Source organism: Acomys minous, assembly GCF_964271855.1.
Source record: "Acomys minous genome assembly, chromosome: 2".
Classification (NCBI taxonomy): domain Eukaryota; kingdom Metazoa; phylum Chordata; class Mammalia; order Rodentia; family Muridae; genus Acomys; species Acomys minous.
The window spans coordinates 50,044,387-50,062,662 of NC_140484.1; the positions used below are offsets into that span (position 1 = coordinate 50,044,387).

General features: G+C 51.6%; 1 protein-coding gene across 3 annotated transcripts; it reads left to right on the plus strand.

The window, feature by feature from the left end:
* The first annotated feature begins 307 nt into the window (after positions 1–307).
* NAA40 (N-alpha-acetyltransferase 40, NatD catalytic subunit) lies at positions 308–17,350 on the plus strand. Of its 3 annotated transcripts, none has more exons than XM_084761652.1 (8): positions 310–596; positions 6,579–6,674; positions 7,615–7,667; positions 12,921–13,016; positions 13,100–13,258; positions 13,397–13,480; positions 14,673–14,750; positions 15,009–17,350. In XM_084761652.1, exons 1-8 carry the CDS (start codon positions 477–479, stop codon positions 15,148–15,150), a joined length of 828 nt encoding a protein of 275 aa, XP_084617778.1. In that variant the 5' UTR covers positions 310–476; the 3' UTR covers positions 15,151–17,350. The 3 variants fall into 3 exon arrangements, with proteins under 3 accessions (XP_084617779.1, XP_084617778.1, XP_084617780.1); XM_084761654.1 differs by lacking the exon at positions 310–596 and adding an exon at positions 2,942–3,152; XM_084761653.1 differs by lacking the exon at positions 13,100–13,258 and having other exon boundaries at positions 308–596.
* The last annotated feature ends 926 nt before the right edge of the window (positions 17,351–18,276 follow it).

An 18,276-nucleotide genomic window follows, 5' to 3' on the forward strand; every position in this document is an offset into this window, starting at 1 on the left:
GGCAGCTCACAACTGTCTGTAATTCCAGTTCCAATGGATCGGACACCCTCACACCAATGCATATAAAATAAAATAAATTATTTTTAAAAAGAGAGAGAGAAAGAAAAAGAAAAGCCTGCTAAGTAAGGGTCAGCTACTGGAAGGCCGGAACGCTTCCAGAGACTCGGCTGTGCCTGCCCGCGCCACCGCCCACCAACCGGCTGCAAGGCGCGCAGATCCAGGCCTGCGCCCGCCCTCCCGCTCCGCGTGGTCGTTGCCATAGCTACAGACGCGGACTGTCGAGGGGGCGGGGCCAGCGCGGGCGCGTCATTCCTAGCGCGACGCTCCGCCGGGCCTCCCGCCTTTCTGTTCTCAGGCCCTCCGCGCGCACCGCAACCGCTCCACCTGCGCGCCTTCGCGCTCGCCGCCCACCCGCCCTGGTCCGGTTCTGCGCCGGCGCGGGGCCCGCTAGGACGCGCGGGGGATTTTTGAGGCGCATGCGTGGTGCGCGGCCCGCCGCTCCGCTGTCGCTCGGGCACCGCCGTTGCCGCCTCCCTACCGGCAAGTGCGAGAAAGGGGAGCCGAGGGTCGTCGCCGCCTCTGCCACCACCATGGGGGTAAGTAAGGCTGGAGAAGTAATGGGAAGTCCACAGCTGCCCATCATCCTCCACGTCCTCATTGTTTCTTGAACCCCCTCACGTGATCCTGACCCCCTTCAGCCTCACGTGACCCCGGGCCCCCATTTGACCAGAGTCCCCCTCATTGTAAGGGTCCCCGCGTTGAGCCTAGCCCAAAAATCCTCTGGGAGCCCCCTTTTCCCTCCCCTGTCCACACCCCGCTCCCCTCGTGTCCCTTCCTCCCTTTCTGATCCCCCCAAGTGGACCTCCCCACTCCGGAACCCCTTCCTGCATCCCTGAGGTTAGCCCCTTGCTCCTTGAGGTCACCCATCTCGCTGTCACAGTCCCAGCAGTTTCCTGCAACCTGAACTTGCAGGGAACTGAGGCCGAGAGGCAAGAAGGCGCGCGGCCAAGGTCACGCTGACAACGGCTTGGGCACTGGACCCCAGCATCCCGCGTCTGCAGAGTCCTAATGGAATCTGCTTCCCGCCGCTCAAGCCTGAGCCGGGTTCCCCAACACTTTGGAACGGTCCCCACCAGCTCCCTCCTGCTCCTCATAAAACATAGTCTTCCTTTCCACACAGGCACGCCGCTTGGTCCCCTGGTTGCAGTAAAGTGAATCTTAGAAGTTGGGTTGGTTTTTTTAGTCGTGTCACGGCAGGTGGCTTGCAAAGGAGGAGGGGTTGGAGGTTGCACAGATGGGCAGGGAGGATGAAACCATTGGGGATGGCCCCAGCCTGGATAAGTAGTAACCACCTGTTAGGTACTGACCCCAAGAATTTGCACGGCCTTTCCGGGCGTGTGCAGATCCAGAGTTGGGCAAAGCAGCTTCTTGTTTTTGAGTTCACCCTCCTAAAAATGTAACTAGCCCTCCCTGGGCCTGGCTTGTTAGGGTTCTGGTGGAGTTAGCAAGAGCGGTAGGGAGTCCCGACGTTGGAAGTAGATGGGCCGCAGTGGCAGCACCCATCTTCAAAGGCTGGTAGCATGACACCCTGCCAGTGAGGGGGCCTTTTTTATTTTATTCTCACCTGTGTGATGCTCGTGGCCTCCCTCTTAGGATAGTGGTAAAGATAAATAGCCCACTGGATGCCTCTAAGCGGTAGATGCTGTTTTGCTTGTATTCTCAGCCTCACTTTAGTGACCTAAAATAGATTAATGCTATTTTTATCCCATTGGGCTTGTCCTTACTGTCACTAACCTAGATTTACTTTCTTTCGTTCTTTCTTTTAATCTCACAAACAAATCAGCTTATCAGACAAAAATAGTCTAGCCTGTGTCAAAACACTTTTTGGGAATCCATGTCAAAACAAACCCTAGGGGGCTTGGGGCTATACAGCTTTGTAGTAGAGTGTGTGCTTAAGGAATGTGAGGCCTTGAGTTTAATATCCAGCATTAAAAAACAAAACAAAACAAAAAACTCACTAAACCTTCCGTAGCATTTGTCATAGTCCAAGCAGTAATTTTTACTACTGTTTACCTAACATAAAGAAAATTGGAAGGGCCGGGCGTGGTGGCGCACGCCTTTAATCCCAGCACTCAGGAGGCAGAGGCAGGCGGATTGCTGTGAGTTTGAGGCCAGCCTGGCCTACAAAGTGAGCCCAGGACAGCCAGCCAAGGCTACACAGAGAAACCCTGTCTCGGGAAAAAAAAAAAGCAAGCAAGAAAGAAAATTGGAGCCAGGTGTGGTGGCGCCTTTAATCCTAGCACTCAGGAGGTAGAGTCGGGCAGATCTCTGTGAATTCGAGGCCAGCCTGATCTACAGAGCAAGTCCAGGACAGCGAAGGCTACACAGAGAAACTCTGTCTTAAAAAGCCAAAAAATGAAAGAAAATGGAGTTTAGAGGCCTTGGCATATTTAACTTGGATTTTAGTGAGGGAGCCCAGGCCCCAGCTGCTACTGAAGCTGAGTGAAATCGGAGTTTCTGCTGCTGCGATCAGCCGTTGCAGACTAAGCCCTCAAGAAGGGTAACGAGCCTCAGGCTCTGTCCGTCCTCATCGGTGGCACTGGGTTCGGGGGCCCAGATACACTGCAGATTTTGCTTCTTTTGAGTCCCAGCCTGTTGCTCATGCTGTGGAAACGTTGCTCACGAGAGCTCCCTTCAGAGTGTCTCCTGACCTAAAACTCAGAGCAGCAGCACAGGCTTGAATTACCTTCGCTGGGTCAGATCTGGAATCCTGTTACTCTCGTTAGGCCCGCCCCCATTCCCCCCTGCGTGGGTTGTTATTCCTAGTAGTTCTGTAGCAAGTACCTGCTGCTCTACCTCAGGTTGATGGTGGCGCCAGGTGGAACACCTTTCTCTGCCTCCAGAAGTTAGCTCTCTCCCGTTGCCAAAACCAGCTGGACGGAGGCGCTGACACTGAAGTCTAAGTGATGTCAGGTCTCTTCTGGAGTAGCCCCTTGAGTGGCTTTGGTTTTCTTCTCTTTGTGAAGGCCTGGACCTGAGGTTCTAAGAACAGGAAAGGGAGATCAGATCCGCATCCACGCGGCGAGAGCGGCGTTTACATAGCATCAAAATGAGCCACATGCGTGTCATGGGAGAGATGCGTGCTTCAAGGTGTAAGCCTGAATTTGAATGTGTGGGCCTCCTGTGTCTGGGTGCAGGATGGGGATGCAGGCACTGCTAAGAGGATGCACTTCTGTCTGCTGGCTCTGTGACTTGAGGTAGTCGCTCCTTGCAGGCCTCTTCTCCCAGCTGAGCTGCCTAACACATCCTCTTGAGAGGAGCAGTGATGGAGGGCTCAGGGTACAGTTGTTCTGGGGAGTGCTGCCTAGCGTGCAGGGGGCGCTGGCTTTGATCCCTAGCACCGCATAAGCTGAGTGAAGTGAGGCAAGCCTGTCATCCTAGCACCCAGGAAGTAGAGGCAGGAGCTGCAGAAGTTCAAGGTCATCCTTAGCAACGTAGCAAGTTAAGAACCAACCTGAGCTAAAGACTTTGGGTCCCTGTCTCCGCCCACCAGGAATGCACTGGCAGAGTGTCTGATACTAGTGGGTTCCTGTAAATGGAGACCATGTCTAAAGCTGGAGATGTGGCTCAGTGTAACAGCTCTTTGCCATGAATAATGTTCGGTCCTAGCACAGGTGCAGCCAAAAAGAATTTCTGTCTGGTGCGTGGCACCGTTTTCTCTATAGAACAGCCCTCTGACTGTTGGTGTCGGAATTATTAGCTCCATTCTGTGGTTGAGGAAACTGAGGTTCTGACAAGTTGAGTAACTTGCCAAAAGGTTTTAAGTAACAGGCCTAAAGTCACAGCTATTAAGTGAAAGAGCTGAGAATCAAATCCAGGTCTCTTGACTCCAAAGCCCACACTCTTTTTATTATATAAAGCTCCCCTGGGAAAGACACTTAACCACAATGAGCTTTACTGTTCACTGTGCTTATTTCCCATTTTAATTAGGCAAGTTTTCCCTCGTCCCTGCAGGCCAGCCTCACCTCCACCAGGCTTCAGTGAAGCTAATTGGAACAGTGGGAGACCACTCTAACTAGTGTTTGCTGGGGTTGCCGGAGAGCCCCTGCCTGTGTGGCACAGCCTGCCTCCACCCCTCGCTCTGTGCTGGCGGCCAAGTGGTTTTATTATCTCAGTCTCCTTGGGCCTCATTTTGAGGGTTGCCCTGTTTGCCCGTCAGCCTTCGTAAGTCTCAGAAATGACTTTCCTGTGTTCAGAAGTGAGATGCTGTGGAAGGAACCCAGGTTTTATGCTTTTGGGGTCCTGGGAATCACACTGGCTTTCCAGCCCCTTTACTCTTGCCCCACACTATGTTATGGGGCAGACAGTGTTGGCTGGCAGGGTGGAGAAGGGAGCTTGCATTTGTGAGGTGTTCAAATGGTCGTCTGGGGGTGGCAGGTAGAAAGCTCATGTTCCTGTGCTCCGTTGTGATGCTCTGGAGACTTCCGTGTACTGTTTCCCTTTTCCCTGCCTTGGCCTAGGCCTGGAGGGAGTAGATGGGGTGACACTGTTGGATACTGGTTCCCAGGTAGATGGGCACCAAAAACTGAGTTGCTGAGTGGTGCCTGAGAGCGTTGAGGCCCCAGCTTTATCTCTGCAGGACGTGAGAAGGTCCTTACTGACTGAGTTACTTCTGCCCCTGGAAGACAGGTGGCCTGCTGCGCTAACTCTGCCTCTGTGGCCTGGCTGCGCTAACTCTGCCTCTGTGGCCTGGCTGCGCTAACTCTGCCTCTGTGGCCTGGCTGCACTAACTCTGCCTCTGTGGCCTGGCTGCACTAACTCTGCCTCTGTGGCCTGGCTGCGCTAACTCTGCCTCTGTGGCCTGGCCCCTCAGGTTGTCTCCATTTTGCCCCTTACTGCCTAGGGAGCTAACTGTACATGAGTCATGTTCTCTCGAGTCTCAGGTCCTTAGTATGTAAAATAAGTGATGGTGCCTACCTGAGCCTTGACTCATGGGTTCCTGTGAACATGCTTTGTTAACCAGTTTCAGTGTCGTGCTGAAGCCCAGCTCCCCAGGAGAGAAATGAATGCTGGAAAGCCCGTGTGGTAGAGGGGCTGCTTCTGTTCCCAGTCAACCTCGGTGAAGACAGCCTCTGGCTAGGGGCTAGGTCACTGGGCTGGTGTACACAAGGCCCTGGTGCCATCCCCAGCACTACAAAGACAAAAACTTGCTCTAGTCGCTGTATGTGCCTTTCTCAGAGGAGGTGAGACGGGAGAGCTAGCCTGGCTCCTGGCACAGTGCTTGGCAGGAGTAGCTGGTGCTGGCATTTTGTCTGTCAAAAGAATCCTGTAGTTGTGTGTGTCTAATTCTCTTACCTTCTGCCTGCCGAAGCAGGAGCTAAGCGGCGTGGTTCTCTGGAACATCCAGGTTGGAGTTCTGCTTTAGCTGTTGTACAGCTGCTTTTCACCTAGTGTGAACGTGGACTGTTCGGTGCCCTGTCCTAGGGCCAGGCAGTGCCACAGTCACATGGGCATTGGTTTGTTTGACTTCTCTCCAGTGAGCTACAGGAGATGTGGGGCTGGAGTCAGGAAACCTGGGCTGTCTCGTCCTCCCTGGGAGGGTGAACAAGAGCTGCCATTGAGCACCTTTCTGTAGCTCTAGTGATAACAGCCCAGCCAGGTATTGGAAGTCTTGCTTAGGTCATGAGGCTCTTTCGCTCTAGGAGCTGCCAGGGAAAGAGTAGAAGGCGCCTTTGATGAGAAGCTGGGCTGGGGCTCTCACCTGTATTCCTAGCACTTGGGAGGTTGACGCAGGACAGTCACCGTTGAGTTGGAGGCCTGCCTGAGCTACATACAGTGTGAAACCACCCTCTTCCTCTTACCCCCCCCCCCCAAAAAAAAAGAGGGGGAGAGGGGTTTTGAGAGAGCCCCGTGTTAGCCTTCAAAATGGGTAATGATGGTCTGGTCAGGGTGCAGGGAGGGACAGCTTGCCTTTGCCTGATCCTGCTGTCATGCCTCTGCAACTTGGTCTTGCTGACCATGTGGCACCTCTGCCCTGAGGTGAACCCATGAGGCCCTCAGTCCACCCTTGTCATTAACAGGTGCATGGTGTGCCTGCCACTTGGTCTTGGCTGGGCAGAGCTTCTGGGAGTTGCTCTGTACTGTGTCTTGCAGCCAGTGTGCCCTGGCCCTCATATGAAAATGATCCTGCTTCCACTGGGCTGTGTCTCATAGTCAGAAGACACTCTGAAGGAACAGTGGTCTGGGGCCACCTCAGATCCTAGAAAGTTCCGCTAAATGTTCCTGAAAGTGGGCGTTTCCTCCTTGGCTGAAGCAGCCAGGTGACTATGCATCACTGCTGGGCTAACAGGCCACATCGTGGTCAGCACTCCCCAGCATCACACAGCTGGATCAGTGCTCTTCCTGGAAGGAAGCCGGGAGGTCTAGTGGTTCCTGCTTCCCCTCCTCCCCCTCAGGACCCTAGGGGAACAGTGTCTCCGGCAGGCCCACACATCCAGCTGTCCTGGTGCAAAGCCCCTTGGGTTCCTCTGAAGGAGTTGGCCACAGCCCTCCCAGTGGTGGTGTTTTCCTTATTGCAGAGAAAGTCGAGCAAGGCCAAAGAGAAGAAGCAGAAGCGACTGGAGGAGAGAGCAGCCATGGATGCTGTCTGTGCCAAAGTGGATGCTGCCAACAGGGTGACTCCTTTCAGTTCCTACCTCAACTTTAGCTTAATTTTTAAAATTTGACTTCTTGGCGCCACCCAGTGGCAGATCTGTGACACAGCCCATACAGGCCGGTGCCCATGAGGGGTTGGCTGGAGGGGTCCATAGTTGGCTCAGGTGTTGAGGGAAGTGTAGAAAGCGTACAGGTTTTCCCAATGTGAGATGTGAAACATGGGGAGATTTTTTTGGGTGAAGAAACCTTCTTTATGAAACAGACACATGGTGTCTTAACTCTTCCTTCTTTCAGTGGTTACTGGCTGCCCCTAGTGTAAGCTCTGCTTTACCTGAGACTTTAACAGCCTGGTCCCTGGGGCTGTAGTCAGAGGAGCAGCAGTAGCTGGAAATCAGTTCTGGGGGCCCTGGGAGCTTTCAGGCCAAGCCTGAGAGTTTGACCTCAGTAGCCTTCCTACCTCATACTGTATTTTACCCCTCACCCCCCGCCAATTATGGGTACGGGGGAGTGCACATGAGTGTGGGTATCCATGGCGGGAGTCGGGGTGGTGCTGAGACTTTTAAGTCCCCTAGAGCTGGTGTTACTAGGAGTTGCAAAGTGTCCTGTATGGGTGCTGAGAAGTGAACTCAAGCCCTCTGGAAGTGCAGTAAGCACTCTGATCTCTCCTAAGCCATCTTTCTAGCCCATTAGGGGTTTTTTGTTTTGTTTTGTTTTTTGTCAATTTCCATCTTGGTAAATGGCTGTGCCTCTGAAAGGTTGCCCTTGAAGATGATGCTTTTCCATCTGTGGTGATGGTCAGGTTGTAGTTAGTTGGCAGTCTTGTCCCTGGAGACCTCAAGCAGATCAGCCACCTCTTTCCTGTTAGCCACAGGCCAGTGGTGTCTGCCACCCATAAAGCTGACATCATGGCTATATACCTCCTTACCGGTGTCTTCCTTCGTCTGTGTCCATGCCCCACAGCTCGGAGACCCTCTGGAGGCGTTCCCAGTCTTCAAGAAGTACGACCGCAACGGGTGAGCCGCACTTAGCAGCACGAGTTTGTCACCTGGCCGTCCCCGGGGGTTCACTCCTCCAGAGCACTCTGGCATGGTTTCCCCAATTATAAAAAAGCAACAAAGTCGGGTGTGCTGGCGCATGCCTGTAGTCCCAGCACTCGGGAGGCAGAGGCAGGCGGATCACTGTGAGTTCGAGGCCAGCCTGGTCTAAAAGAGAGTCTAGGTCAGCCAAGGCTACACAGAGAAACCCTGTCTCGAAAAACCAAAAAGAAAAAGAAAAAACGCAACAAATAGCTGTTGCCTCTGTTGATGTGGTCTCCCAGCTAAGGTGATCTGGGATTGGTGGTATCCAGAGACTGTGTGTAATGGAGGTCACGTGAGTGAGGATTGATTGCCCTTTAAGACTTACATCTTTGTTCAGTGAAACCTGGAAACTCATCAGAGTTGGGATGGGGTTCCTGAGTTCATTGAGTCTCCCTCTCATCTGGGAGCTTTAATTCCCAACTCGGTGCGTTTTCCTTGAGTGTGCAGTGTATGTGCTGCCAATGTTTAGTACTGGTTCAGTTACATAGTCTGTCTTGTAATCAGAAATGACCCTAAAAAATTTGGTGGGCCAGCAGTGGTGGCACACGCCTTTAGTCCCAGCACTCAGGAGGCAGACGCAGGCAAAAACACAGAGAAACCCTGTCTTGAAAAAGCAAAGCAAGGGCTGGAGAGATGGCTCAGAAGTTAAGAGTGCCGCCTGCTCTTCCAGAAGTCCGGAGTTCAATTCCCAGCAACCACATGGTGGTTCACAACCATCTATAATGAGATCTGATGCCCTCTTCTGGCCTACAGGTGTACATGCAGGCAGAGCACTGTACACATAATACATACATACGTACGTACGTACATACATACATACATACATACACATCTTAAAAACAAAACAAAAACTTGGCTTGGAGAGAAAAAAGGATCCTGAGTTTGAAACCAGCTTAGGCTACATAGTAAGACACAGTCTTCAAAACAAAGAGCAAAACAGAAGAAAGAAAAAGAGAAAAGATTGGGGTCTAATGGTCCTTTCCTTGGAGTTAGGAGGGTTATGTCCAAAGTTCTGGTCCATGGAGCCTGCTGACAGTAACAATGGCTTTTGTGACTGCTGGCCCAGCTGGCATTTGGGTCTGGGTTGCAGGCCTTCCCCTCTGCCCTCCTGAGTGGTGTCTCGGTGCTGTGCGACCTCAGGGAGGCCGAGGTGAAGAGTGGCTGGGCCTTTCATTATGGTCCCTGGAATAAGCCTCTCACACTCCTCAAATCTTGGGATTTTTTTTGCCTGTCATGTAGGATGTTGCTAGAAACTTAGGTGTGCGGAGGAGCTGAAGGCAAATACCCAGGTAGACAGTAAACAGTGTAGAGGGCGGCTGTGTAAATTTCTAGGCCTATGGCTTTTCTTAGCTATGTGGCAGTCATGGAGGCAGTCAACTCACTTTGCATCTTCCCGTCTGGGATCTGACATGACAGGTTCTGTAGCAACTGTGTCACTCAGTTTCTGGGTGGTCAAGGCATGGTTTGGAGATCTCACCCCTTGGTTTTTCTTAGTGTTTTGTTTGTTTGTTTTTTGTTTTTTTTTTGAGATAGGGTTTCTCTGTGTAGCCTTGGCTGTCCTGGACTTGCTTTGTAGACCAGGCTGGCCTCGAACTCACAGTGATCCACCTGCCTCTGCCTCTCCACCTCTGGAGTGCTGGGATTATAGGCATGCGCCACCACGCCTGGCTCTTTTCTTACTGTTTTTCTGTTTGTTTTTTGTTTTTTCCCCGGAGACAGGGTTTCTTTGTAAAGCCTTGGCTATCCTGGACTCACTTTGTAGACCAGGCTGGCCTCAAAGTCAAAGCAATCTGCTTGCCTCTGCCTCCCGAGTGTTGGGATTAAAGGCGTGTGCCACCACACCTGCCTTGAGACAGGGTTTTTTCTTAGTGTTTTTATGTGCTGTGTTTCTGTTGACTTTCAAAACTCTGGACCTGCTCCAGTGCCTTGCAGTTCATATCGTTCTGGTAGCTGTGACAGCGCTTGAGAAGCTGAAGCAGAGGAGTTTCCATAAGTCTGAGGGTTGCACACTGATTCCAGGCCAGCCCAAGCTATGTGGAGCCCCCCTCTTATAAAACCAAAGATAAGCCGGGCGGTGGCGCACGCCTTTAATCCCAGCACCTGGGAGGCAGAGGCAGACGGATTGCTGTGAGTTCGAGATCAGCCTGGTTTACAAAGAGAGCCCAGGACTACACAGAGAAACCCTGTCTTGAAAAAAAATTAAAACGCCAGGCGTGGTGGCGCACGCCTGTAATGCCAGCACTCGGGAGGCAGAGGCAGGCGGATCGCTGTGAGTTCGAGGCCAGCCTGGTCTACAAAGTGAGTCCAGGACAGCCAAGGCTACACAGAGAGACCTTGTCTCGAAAAAACAAACAAAAAGAAAAAAAAAAGAAAAAGAAAAAAAGAAAGAAAAGAAAGAAAAAAATCAAACCAAAAAACAAAGATAAAAAATGCAGATTAAGGGGGCTGGAGAGATGGCTCAGTGGTTAAGAGCACTGACTGCTCTTCCAGAGGTCATGAGTTCAATTCCCAGCAACCACATGGTGGCTCACAACCATCTATAATGTGATTTGATGCCTTCCTCTGGCCTGCAGATGTACATGCAGGCAAAGCATTGTATACATAATAAATAAATGTTTTTTAAAAATGCAGAGTAATGTAGGTTGGCCTCTGGGTCTTCTCTAGCAAACAGGCACAGTGCTGGGTTTGTGTGGCTCTTACATGGTTGGCACTTGTGAAGAAAGGCTCTTCCAGGGCAGGAGGTTAAGGTCTTGCCAGACAGCAGAGATAAGAGTAGATTCCAGTGGGGACTTCCACTGTGAAGATTGTGTCACAGGCTTCTGAAAGATTTTGATGTGGGAGTCGATATGTTTTGGTTTTGGTTTTTGGTTTCCTTTTTGGCTTTCGAGACAGAGTCTCTCTATGAAGCCCTGGCTGTCCTGGACTCACTTTGTAGACCAGGCTGGCCTCAAACTCACAGTGATCCGCCTGCCTCTGCCTCTTGAGTGCTGGGATTAAAGGCATGTGCCGCCACACCCGGTGCTGTGGGAGTTCTTTGAGGCCTAATTTTAGACAGGTGTGTCTGTCATCTTAGTGCTTGGGAGGCTGAAGCAGAAGGCTCTCGTGAGTTTTAGAGTTAGTCTGAGGTACAAAGTAATACTGCGTTTAAAGAAAAACAAAAGCAGGTTAGTCAGGGGAAGGGGCACATTAATGCCCCAACACACATACACACACACACACACACACACACACACACACACACACACACACACACAGAGTTTTTCTGTGTAGCTCTGGCTGTCCTAGACTTGGTTTGTATACCATGCTGGCCTTGAACTCACATCAATCCGTCTGCCTCTGCTTCTCTCTGAGTGCTGGGATCAAAGGCATGCGCCCAGCTTATGGTGCATGCCTTTAATCCCAATATTAGGGGGCAGAGGCAGTGGGATCTCTTGAGTTTGAAGCCAGCCTGGTCTACATAGTGACTTCAAGGACAGCCAGGGCCACATAGACCCTGTTCCCAAACAAGCAAGCAAAAAGGCTGATGGGGTGGTTCCGAAGCTAAGTGCTTGCCACATAACCCTGATGACCTGAGTTTGAGCACCAGATATCCCATGGTAGAATAAGGAAAATCTGTTTCTTGGAATTGTCCTCTGACCTTTATATGGGTCTTCACTCATACACATCACACACACACACACACACACACACACACACACACTTACTTTCTGGTTTTCAAGACAGGGTCTCGTTGTATAGACTATATAATCTTGGTTGGCCTGGAACTAGCTTGCTATGGTTTTACAGACCAAGCTGACTTCGAACTACAGATATCTGTCTGCCTCTGTCTCCTGAATGCTGGGATTAAAGGTGTGCCCACCACACTCACTGTGAAATAATTTTTTTTTTAAAGATTTATTTATTTATTTTGTTTATTGCATATGAGTGCTTTATCTGCAGAAGAGGGCATCAGATTACATGATAGATGGTTGTGAGCCACCATGTGGTTGCTGGGAATTGAACTCAGGACCTCTGGAAGGGCAGGTGGCGCTCTTAACCACTGAGCCATCTCTCCAGCCCCAAAATAATTTATAAAAATATATGTTTGTTTCGTGTGGTAGTGCGCGCCTTTGATCCCAGTGCCAGGAGGCAGAACCAGAGCCAGGCGGATCGCTGTGAGTTTGAGCCCAGCCTGGTCTACAGGGTGAGTCCAGGACAGCCAAGGCTACACAGAGAAACCCTGTCTCAAAAAACCAAACCAAAACAAAATAAATATTTGTTTCATTTTAAATTGTATGTGTATGTGTGCACACGAGTGCAGCATGTGTGCCCATGGGTGTCACCTCTAGAGCTCCAGTTATAGGCCACCATGAGTGGCCTGATGTGGGTACTGGGGTCCTAACTCAGGTCGCTGGAAGAGCACCAAGTGATCTTCTTAATTGCTGAGCCAGCCATTACTCCAGCCCCCTTCCCCAATTTGTTTGTTTTGTTTAAAGCTTGAGTTTTTCCAACTGGTTCCTCTCAATCTCCTTGGAAAGAGGGGTCTATGCATAGAGTAATGGTTTAGACCCTGTTCCACCTGTGCAGCCAGATGGAACACCTGTGGGTGTCGTGAGGGAGAAGAGGCACACGGGACTGGGCTACGGAGGGGTGCTGACTTTCAGTCTTGTGGAAAGGTCCAGGCCACCCAGGTGCTTCTAAACTCATGAAGGTAGATGAGAGAGGCCTGGTGCTCTTACGAGCCCAGGAGCAGGACAGGTGCCTACACAGCTAGGGACAGGTGCCTTTGGTAATACAGTATTAGGTATGGTATTAGAAACCCAGGGACCAGCAGCTATGAGAGAGCAGGAAGGTGGCCAAGAAAGAGCAGTTGACAGAATGAGTCTGATCAAAATAGTCCAGGCAGCTGGACGCATGCTTGTAATCCCAGTGCTAGGGGAGGTAGAGGCAGGCAGATCTCTGTAAATTCAAGGCCAGCCTGGGGGTCTAGACAGAGAAATTCTGCTTTGGGAAAAATACAAAAAAAGAAAACACAAAAAGGCCAGGTGGTAGGATGGTGGCCATGTGATGACAGTTAATCCTAGGCCTGGAAAGCTTGGCGTTTCCCTAGGGTACCCGAGACTAGCATGCGTCCCTGACACGTTCAGGGAGGAGTAGCAGTGTCCTGGTGAGAGCCCCAAGCCTGACGCCTCCCTGTCCCCTCCTCAGGTTGAATGTCTCCATTGAATGTAAGCGAGTGTCTGGATTGGAACCAGCCACTGTGGACTGGGCCTTCGACCTGACTAAAACCAATATGCAGACAATGTAAGCATGGCCCTACCAAGGGCAGCCCTGTACCCCAGTGGCTTTCATCCAAGGCCCCTGTCCTGATTGCCCCAACTCCCCAGGTATGAGCAAAGTGAGTGGGGCTGGAAGGACCGAGAAAAACGGGAGGAAATGACTGATGACCGAGCCTGGTACCTCATTGCTTGGGAAAACAGTTCCATCCCAGTTGCCTTTTCTCACTTCCGGTTTGATGTGGAGTGCGGGGATGAAGTCCTTTACTGGTAGGAACTGAGGCTTCATGTGGGATAGAGGGGGAGGAGACCAAGGGGCAGAGCCCGTGGGCCTCTCAGCCTGAGAGCTGCCCGGGCTGCAGGCTCCTCCGGAGGCCTGGGCACTTACTCCTCTGCTTTCTTTGTTAGCTATGAGGTGCAGTTGGAAAGCAAGGTACGGAGGAAAGGCCTAGGGAAGTTCCTCATTCAGATCCTGCAGCTCATGGCCAACAGGTAAGCGCGGCTGCTCTGCTGGGCGGAAGAGCTGCACCGGAGGCAGCTTCCTTGAAGGAGAAAGGCATCTAGACCCTGTCAGGAAGATGGCCCTGCTTTGCTGTGCCTCCAAGCTAGAGGGCAAGTGGGACAAATACCTGAGGAGGGAGTCAGTGCCAAGGTGCCCACGACCTCTGCAGGTTGGAGGAGGGACTAGAGGACTCCTTTTGAGACAGCATGGAAGTAGGAAAAAAGGGGGGGGTCCTGACCTTCGTCTCTGTTCACTCTTTTTTTTTTTTTTTTTTTTTTTTTTGAAAAGACAGGGTTTCTCTATGTAGCCCTAGCTATCCTGGAACTCACTTGGTAGACCAGGCTGTCCTCAAACTCACAGAGATCCACCTGCCTCTGCCTCTCCAGTGCTGGGATTAAAGGTGTGTGTCACCTTGTTAACTTTTTTGTTGATTTTTTTTTTTTCTGAGTCAGAGTTTCTCTGTGTAGCCTTGGCTGTCCTAGACTTACCTTGTAGACCAGGCTGGCCTTGAACTCACAGAGATCCGACTGCCTCTGCCTCCCAAGTGCTGGGATTAAAGGCGTGCACCACCACCATTTGGGTCTATTGATATATTTTTGCTTCTTGAGGCAGGGTCTTACTCTAGCCCTGGGTAGCCTTGAACTCAGGGCAGTCCTCTTGCCTCAGCTTTCCAACTGTTGATCTTATAGACATGAGAAACTATGTCCAACTTGCTTTTTATTTTTGAGGTGTTTTTTGTTGTTTTCTTTGGTTTTGTTTTGTTTTGAGTATATGGGCGTTTCCCACGTGTGTGTCTATGTACTATGTTGTGCTTGGTGTTTTCGGAGGCCTGAAGAGGTGTCAGATTCCTTGGAACTAGGGTTACAGAGGCCTGCGCACCATCTTGTCAGTGCTAGTGCTCTTGAGCCCTGAACCCCGAGACTTGTCTCCAAACCTTTTACCTTACGTGTGTGTGTGTGTGTGTGTGTGTGTGTGTGTGTGTGTACACGCACGCGTGCGCGCCATGTGACTGTAGTGCCTGCAGAGGCCAGAAGGATGGTGGGAACCCTACATGGTGAGTTACTCTATAGCTAGGAGCTGAGCTCTCTTCCTCTGGAAGAGCAGAGGTGTTCTGTAGTGCTGAGCTATCCCTCTAGCTCCTTGACTGTGTTTCCAGAAGGTGCTCACTCTGCTTTCTTCCAGCACACAGATGAAGAAGGTGATGCTAACTGTATTTAAACACAATCATGGCGCCTATCAGTTCTTCCGAGAGGCACTGCAGTAAGGAGCGAGGCTCTGGTGTGGTCCTTCTGGGTGGTTGGGCTCCTCCCTCTGCTGGTTCCCAGGTGCCTGCTTGTCCGTATCCTGGTCCTGGTCAGTGTTCTGTGGGCATTGGGTTTGTGAGATGGTAGAACAGCGCCCCCTGACTTAGTCCTTGTGCCTCATTCCAGAGGTGTCAGAGCTGCTGGAACGTTCTTGGCTCAGGGAGTGAAGCATTCAGCTAGCAGCGGCTAAGCCTGTCTCTTGTCTGTCTTGCAGGTTTGAAATCGATGACTCTTCCCCCAGCATGTCTGGCTGCTGTGGGGAGGACTGCTCCTATGAGATACTGAGCCGGAGGACCAAGTTTGGGGACAGTCAGCACTCTCACACAGGCGGGCACTGTGGTGGCTGTTGCCACTGAACTAGAACCATTTGCAAGGGAAGTCACTCTCCTTAGGCCTGTCCTCACCCCTGGTCTTATGCCACTTGCCAAGTACCCTGGAGCTGTGGGCACCTTATCTCTGCATGAGCCAGGTGCACCCTTAGAACACAGAACTTTGGGTAGCGGTACCCCCAGCTGCCTTTCCACCTCCCTCCTGGAGAAGCAGAGGTCCAGGGAGGGACACAGGAGAGAGGGTGCTGTGAGAAGGATGACGGGTTCTCCACCAAGCCCATCATCGCGCAGTGGCTGCCTACTTGTTTAGTTCTTGGGCCCCTAAAATGGAAGGCTCCCCACTTGTCTGCAGCTGGATTCCTGACAGTGCCCACACCATGCCCCATATGGACAAATGGAATGTTTATACTCCCCTTTGTGAAAGACCTGGAGTCTGCTGGTCCCCCAAAAAGGACTGGACACAAAACAGTCCTTGGACCAAGTGCTCTCCCAGAGACCATGTAGCCTTGGTGCCAAGATGCAAGTGTTTGTGCTTATGGGGTGGCATCTCGGGACCAGCCGACTTGAGGAGGGAGACTCTCTCCATCACTGTCAGTAAGGCAGAGGAGACCAGAAGAGCGTCTCTTGTGTGCTTGCCTTAGGGATGCGGCATCTCTGGGCCTTTGGACTTTGCTGCATTTTCATGACCTTGACTCAGCTTTTTTACTCAAGAAAGAAACCGTGGTCCTGCTTGTTCTTACACCTCTCACCTCCACCCAGATACCTCTGTTCGTAGTCTCTAGGAGAGTAACCAGGGAGCCCCGTCTTCCCCCAAAGGACCCTTCCTTCCTGGTCTCGTTAATGCCGTTTCCTCCCATTCTTGGTGCTGATAGCTCTCTGAAGGTGGGGTACTCCCCTACTCCCCTCTCTGTCTGAGGAGTCTCAGCCAGCAGCAGGTCCTTTTGCCTGTTCTCCCTAGCCCCATCCTTCACTGCCTCAATGAGGTACTCGTACCACTGTCCTGGCACCACTGGGATGCGTCAGGAATGCCTTTCAGTGGCCCACTGCTGCTTTTCTGTCACTGGTGTCACCCTACAGTGTCAGGCTAGAGCCAGGTAAAGGCCTTCAAAGAGGATGCAGGTTTAGAACGTGAACTGGTCCTGATCTCTGGGTCGTGTTCTTCCAAGGAAGCAAGCCAAATCCTCACCTAGGAAGACACACTTGCCACTTGCCCATTGGCACCTCTGAGTTCTGCCTTAGGAGGCATGGCAAAGAGCATGCCTTTGTGCAGTCGCTCCTGACCTCAGAGTCTGCTCCCCTCACTCCCTGCCTGACTCAGGCTGGCTGTCCTGGCAAGTCTCCCCAGGGCAGTCACTTCTTACCCAGACTCTCGGCTTGTGCAGTAGCAGGGGCATGGAGGGTCCTTCTTGCCTGGTCTGCCCTCTGTGGGGCACCCTGTGCTGTCTTAGCCCTGCCGGCCTTGCCTTGGAGAAGGCCTCGCAGCTTTACACTGGACTAGCTCTACCTTTGTCTGGCCTGCTAGCTTCGGGGGCCTAGATCCCTGGTGAGAGTAAAGCACCCAGAGGGGACTGGTAGGCGTCTTCCAAGAACCACGAAACAAGGCATGCTTGGAAGAGTTCCTCCTGACCCTCGTCTGTCTCAGATCATGAATTTCTGATACCTCCCACTTAGGGGTCCAAACAGAACCCCCAGTGTAGACCCCACGTGAGGCGAACTGAGTGTCTTGTCTCCAGTCATTGGATACCTGGCACCAGTACTCTCATGGTGCTCAGTGCCTGGCTGCTCCTCACCCTCTGCAGGCCTCATCCCAAAGGGTCCTTCAGGATCTCTCACTGGACCAGGGGGGTGGTGGCTGAGCCCAGTGGTTTATCAGGCATCCATCTTCCTCCACCACCCTCATGTTGATTTTGAGAAACAGTGGATCGAGCCTTGTTTTTTGTTTCAGGCGTGTTAAAATGGTTTTAAAGGTTTTTGTTCTGTTTTAGTGAACCTATCTCATTTTGGGTTATTTTTGTTGCTGTTAAATGTGTATAGTTCTTAAGGCCTTTCTGGAGGGTTTTTTTGGGGTGGGTGGGAGGTGGTTTGTTTAAGAGGAAAATTGGAAGATAAATTTCTTGTTTTATATATTTTTTCCTAGCAGCTTGTTATCACTGGAACCAAGGGGGGGGGTGTCTCTCTTTGTATCAGTTTCATTTGTATGTCATTAATAAAAGACACTTTGTCCAGATGCTGGCATGGTGTCCAGATGCTGGGTGTCAGGCATTAGCTTTGGGAGAACACATGGTTGTGCTAGCCACACACCCTTCCTGCAAAGGAAGCCTTGGGTAAGTGGAGCCCAAGTGCATGTGTTTGTGCTATGGCCCAGGAGTTGTGGGATGAAGTCAGGGATGGTCGTATACTGTGCTGGGTGTCCTGGGGCAGGCCCTGAGCACCAACACCAGACATGAATTCAGTGCCCTGTGTGAGCTGAAGGATTTGTCCATGTGTTTACTCTGTTGCTCGGACTATTCTTCAATGAGGATTCAGGTCTCTCCTCTCAGAGGACAAAGACCCAAAGGAAAAGTAATCCATCCTGTCAGGCCCAACCGCAAAGTTACAAGCTGTCCTTTGTAGCATGACAGTTACACAGCTTGTTCCCCAGGCTGCACTCCTGCCAGGCACAGGCTCAGAGAGACAGGAAGTGGTCCTGAGAATTGGAACAGAACTTCCTGTGTACAGAGAACTTACCAAATGCTTGGTCAGTGTGCTGGTAGGTGGAAGGCAAGGCCGTGGGGCTCTGGCAGATCCGGGGAAAGAATTGGAATGGTTGTTCAGTGGGTGCCAGTTATGGCAAGTTGGGACCTGTTCCCCAAATGGGAGCTCACCCAGGACATCACTATTACAGGCCTTGTCTTTGCAGCCTGGAGGAAGGTGTCGCAGCAGTGGCAAGGAGGGGAGTGGTTTGCTCTGCTGCATCCCATAGACTCCAACAAAGCTCAGCCCCTCACGCTCTTTGAAAGTGTTTCCCTGAGCTGGGAATGGAGCGTTCTACCAGTGAACTGCACCCTCCTGTGTAGGAGGAGCCTCGGCCATACTCAAGGTGGGCTTGGCCCAAGAACGCTCATGTCACCATGTTCAACCCCTTGGTTGTCCTGTCCCATAGCTAGTAGAATT